Raw genomic sequence first — 5,489 nt, 5'->3', positions numbered from 1 at the left:
GTTTTAGTTATTAATCGTGCACAAATATTGAAGTTTCTCTGGTAGCAGCTTTTCATAAGTGAAGATATGATTTTGATTTGTTTTTTTTAAAGTTGTAAATTGATAATGTTTGGGGTTTCAAATCTTGGTTGGAAAACTGTGGCCTGGAAAACTGAGAGGGGAGTACTTGAAGAACTAATTAATTTATTAGACATTGGGTCACTTCTGTAGAAAGCTGCTATACTTGCCTCTCCACTCGTCATTCAATCAAAAGCCAACAGATGTTTGCATTGGTGAAAATATATTTTACAAACATACAAAAACAAAATCTATTTACATATACAAAATATAACCATTGTCCTTTTTTAAGATCATTAATTTGATGACCATTCAATATGAATGTGATGTAGCCTAGCATTATGAAAACAAAGCTAACTCAGTCAGAGACAAAACGCAGATAACGGAATATTGAGAACAGACAGGTTAAAATATGGAAATGGTGACTTTGTTGGTACTCAAAGTATTGAGATAATACTTGAATTGACAATAATGTTCGGGATCACATATATTCTGATAAACAACAAAAAATACATTTTTTTCTTTTTGACCTTTGTATGCATCAAGTTCAAACCTGCTTGTTAGGTGTTGTTAAAAGGCATTCTGGGAAAGATTAGAGGTCACAAAGTAGTCAAATGAAAGTGGGTGCACCGAAAAGGTAAACACTTCCCCTCATCAAAAATGACTTTCGGAATTCTTTGAACATCATTTAGTTGTGGTAAAGGAAAGATCCCAGTTTAGGAGACAACCATAGAAACATCAGCAGCAACCGCAGAACAGGATGGAGTAAGGGCAGGCGTAACCGTGGTGACGGCAGCAGAAGGGACAGTTGATGTCGGCATGGTAACCGAGGGCTCGGCGGGGCGAGCAAGAAGTGGTTTGACGAGTTTCATGGGAATAAAGAGGTTGGAGGCACAGTGCTCGCTGAGGTACTCGCCTCCCTTCTCCTCGTACTCCTGCCTGCTGATCCAGCCCTCCCCCCCCGCTGGGTGCTCCAACGCCCAGTCCCTCGCCCCGTACCAGGCGTCCAGGGCCGGCTGCGACGCCATGGTTACCTAGAAAAGAGCCAGTCACAGTTCAGATGCATTAACAAAGAGGGTCTAGTATTTTCTACCTTTCTATCCATTAACCTCGGCATTCATTCAGTGAATTTATGTCTCTTGTTATAACACCAAGATTACATTTGGAGCATTTTGGCAGAATGGCCTCGGGAACTTTTAGCTAGATTATGGGTTAGGGTTTACTTAACTTGAACTATTTACTTTATTTTAACTATACTTCTTAATGAAGTTACATTATGGATAGGTTATATTCTGTGCAAACAAAGACAAAAATCAAGTTCCAGTTCAGAATATTTGTACCTGTATCATTTGCTCGGAACTATATACAGTATATCAATCTCAGAAACAAAAAAACCAAGACATTTCTTTATTGGTCAACATCAGTATCGAGGAAGAAGGCGGTGGTTCAGAAGTGAGTGGTTTGGCCCTTTAGGAGTGTGTGGTGATAAATAGGGTTTTAAAGGGACCTAATACCTTGAATTGTGACTGGAAGGGCCTCATAGCCAGCAGCTCTCTCTCCACTCTCTCCTTCATCCCAGGGTACAGCATGTTCCCTCCTGTCAGAAACACATTGCTCACCAGCGCCTCCTGCTGCTCTGGAGTGTACCTGTATGACAATATGACATCGGTTTCAAATGTCATTTTCTAATATAAACAAGTTAATATGAGAAATAATGTGTTTAATATGCTAAAAGGAGAGGGCGAAAATACAGTATTTTTGTGTTAGATTAAATAAGAAAGAATATGTTGGTTGTGTCTGCAGGCTTTCATTAGCATATGGCTATGTGTTCACATACACCTTATTGTATATGCACGTGTGTTTTGTGCATACACCTGTCCTTCTGTATCATTTTACCTGGCCAGGACATACTGCAGCGCCTCCATCAGTCCCATCTGCTCCTCTCCTGTCGGCGAGGGCTGAAAGAGGAGCTCTGGACATCGGAGGCGCTCCGTCCCTACGAACAGCTGGTGGTACTCCGCCATGTTGAACACGGGCTGGAGACAAGACCAAATGTTCAGCTTTTGAGCTAAGTGTGCTTCATTGGTGCCATGACACAAAAACATAACACAGGACAAGCGTTCTGCCACACAGTAAAGTGGCAGACAGCTTCCTGCGCAGCATTAATGAGGATCTAAATCTTTATGTAATCCTGAGTCTCTGTGCCACTACCTGAACATGAGCAGGTTTTTCTGGCAGCGTGTCCTCAGGGAAGTCCGGGTCCATCAGCGCCACGCCGTCTCCCTCGTCCATGGGGTGCTCCAGCTCAGACACCTGGCAGAGAGCAAGAGAACAGCCTCAGGCTTCATGTCAGCTGCAGCACATCCAGCGTGATGACATGCAGGTCATTCATTATTATTACATTTGAATGTGATCTCAGCTCTGTGGCTCCTACATGGATCAGCTGCTGTCATTACTCTTCCATTATGTCATTTAAATATGTATCTTTTATTTTATTCTATAACGGGACAACTAATATGAAACCCAATTCCTCCTGAGATAATTAAAATATTCTGATTACTTTTGTGGACATTAAAGTGTTGTTTGTCCTCTTGGAAAGCATGTTATTGTTGGTTAAAGCATTTACGTATACAACCAGTAGAGAGGTTTTTATATATCTATGTATATATATACTGTATATATGACCCACCTCCGTCTTGCCCTCTGCTCCGTCGCTGTGCAGCAGTTTGTGTCGGCCCTGCTCCACAGCCACCTGCAGTTTGTTGATGTAGGACTGCAGCTCTTCTGCAGAATCCATGTTGAGTTCTACCAGGTTCTTATGAAAGTGATCCAGCAGGCCGTCTTCCAGCAGCTCCTGAACAACCAACATCAAATCAAAAACAAAATTGTTTATGCTACTTTTTAAATTGTGGATGTTTTAGAGCAGTGGTTCTCAACTGGTCAGGCCTCGGGACCCACTTTTTACTTGGTCAATAAATCACGACCCAACATTTTAATAATATTTTATGCCATTGTTTGTTTTTCACTTTGTTCTGAAGCTGAACTTGCTGCTCCTCACAGAGAGAAGAGCAAAGAGGAGATAGTCTGTGTGACTTACTTTAAATTGTGGGTAAGGGTAGATAGCTCCCATTGTTCTGTGACCTGTTAATCATCAAACCGGGGGTCATATTTCATTATGTGTTCATTTGTATCTGAAGTTGTACCCATGGATGTATAAAGAATAGTTCTACCGCAAAGTTATTCTCCGTGGGGACTTCCGGCAACAATCTTGATTCTGATTGGCCAGAAGACTCGAAAAAACATCAGCAAANAATTTCTTTCTTTTTTTTAAAGCTTTATACCCAAGATCAGCACTTTTGAAACAGGAAGTGAAATAGAGGGATATGAGGCATGGCTAGAACGGGTGATCTGTTTGGTATTTTGAACTAAACACTTCATAGACAATTTTTATATATATTTTATATATCTGAGACCTATGCTATTGCCTAAAAATAGCATGATATGTGACCTTTAAATGAACCAGTTGGTGAAAATAAAATACGTGTGTATAATCTACAATAACTTCTCTACTCTTAGTCAGATTATCTGTCAGGGGCTGGAGTGTAATTATTAGATGAATCAGACACAACACAAACCTCCACCCATTGTCTTACAAAAAGGTGTTATTATCAGGTGACACCCACAAACCCTGTCACTCAACTGTCTGCAATGACTGCATGGTTAGTAAATGTCTGACTTGATGTGTGATTTCGTTTCCAGAACTAAGCAACCTTAAAGACTACAAAGCAGTAAAAGACAGACAAGAAAAGCAAACATACAATATTAAAAGGAAAAAGCTGGTGATATTCTAACTGTATCTGTCTTTTCCATATTTCTGTTATCGTCGAAGGATCCCATGAAAAGACCAAATGCAAAAACATCCGTGTGTTTCCTTCATTATTTTCTAAATTGTTCTGACGTTAGATATACAGATATTTAGATATATAACATATTTAGAGTTTCAAAAGTATACACACATTTCTAAAACAGCTGGGAACTGTATTGTTGAGTAAATTGCACTTTTTCAGGGACTATTTTCAGCTGCGGATGAATACAGATTTAGTGCTTTAATGAGTATTTACGGTAAAAAGATAGTGTACGAAGGATAAGATCATATTAAGAGACAGTTTTAAAGATAATAAGGTAAAAACAGTTTGGCTCATTGTTGTGTTTTTAATAGTAAAAATTGAGCTCTGTGACAAAGTCAATTCTTGTTAGAAGGATCATTCATTGTTGGACCAAACTGCAACATGTGTAGAATCAATGTACCTTTTGAGTTCACATGAAACTCTCAGCACATGAATATGAAACATTTCCTGTAAGTCTGATCTCTAATAATAATATCACAAAGATATATAATAGTCAAATATAACCCTTATATAGTGGTCTGAAACCCAATACGGCACGAGAAACAGCATCTCAGATCACCCGACCAGACAAAAACGACCACAGCAGCCAAGGCCTTCCCATCAGCCACCAGCTGTCTTCCCCTCAGCACCGTCCTGCTGTACAGTCATATCTCTGCTGTCTGAACGCAGCTCACATTACACACAGGACTGCAGTTACAGGCCATCTGCGTTGCGTTATTAAAAGGCTTTTTCATGACATGAGATGATTCCTGCGGGCGATCAGAGCAAATAGAGAGCTGTTAGCTGACACCGCTGGCGTGATGTAACTCTGACCGTCATTGTTCGGCATGTGGCTGCACTGCTGCTGCGTGAGATGCGATCACACACTCACACACAACAGTGGTGCAGTGGCTACAAAAGGCTGCACTGTAGCCAAAAAGGTCACAAGACTGATCCCTGCAGCGGCCGACGTGTCCATCAAGAGCTGAGGGTCGTCCGTCGAGACAATACAGCTCACTGTGCTCAGTCACTGTGACTCAGCTCAATGCTGGAAGTGGTACATGGGAAAAGAAGTATCTTTATAGCCACACACACACACACACACACACACACACACACACACACACACACACACACACACACACACACACACACACACACACTTCTTGAAAGATGGGCAAAGTGTGGTGAAGGTAATTAGTGTCGCTGTCATAAGCTGGCAGATTGTGTGCATGTCAATGTGTGTACCTGAGTGTGGATGTTTGTGCAGTGTGGTTAAAAAGATCTTAAAAAACAAAATGCAACACAAGAAGGGTTGGGTATTATGGCTAAAATCAATATCAGGATATTAATATAGTAAGCAGAGCTGAAACGAACTATTGACAGAAAAACGTTTGGAGTGATAACCAGTAGCAATTTTAACAGAAAAAATACCAAAGATGTCCCGGCTTCAGCTACTCAATTATAACAATTTGTTATTATTTGACTTTTTCTTATTTGAAATTATATTGGATATTTTTCTGATTTTGGTCTCCTCGCTGGCGT

General features: G+C 40.6%; 1 protein-coding gene across 1 annotated transcript in view; it reads right to left on the bottom strand.

The window, feature by feature from the left end:
- Nucleotides 1-267: 267 nt before the first annotated feature.
- Nucleotides 268-5,489, bottom strand: part of actr5 (actin related protein 5) — a 15,658-nt gene continuing 10,436 nt past the window's right edge. Inside the window, exons 5-9 of the mRNA XM_010796296.1 lie at nucleotides 2,747-2,911; nucleotides 2,269-2,370; nucleotides 1,954-2,093; nucleotides 1,572-1,704; nucleotides 268-1,091 (exon numbers count right to left, since the gene is read on the bottom strand). Of these exons, the coding sequence (XP_010794598.1) occupies nucleotides 774-1,091; nucleotides 1,572-1,704; nucleotides 1,954-2,093; nucleotides 2,269-2,370; nucleotides 2,747-2,911 (858 nt within the window). The 3' untranslated portion in view covers nucleotides 268-773. The remainder of the gene's footprint in view (nucleotides 1,092-1,571; nucleotides 1,705-1,953; nucleotides 2,094-2,268; nucleotides 2,371-2,746; nucleotides 2,912-5,489) is intronic.

The sequence above is a fragment of the Notothenia coriiceps genome, unplaced genomic scaffold (genome assembly GCF_000735185.1).
Source record: "Notothenia coriiceps isolate Sejong01 unplaced genomic scaffold, NC01 NC01_scaffold00037250, whole genome shotgun sequence".
Taxonomy (NCBI): Eukaryota; Metazoa; Chordata; class Actinopteri; order Perciformes; family Nototheniidae; genus Notothenia; species Notothenia coriiceps.
Note: the sequence above shows the minus strand (reverse complement) of the source record. Positions and strands in the feature narration are given on the sequence as shown.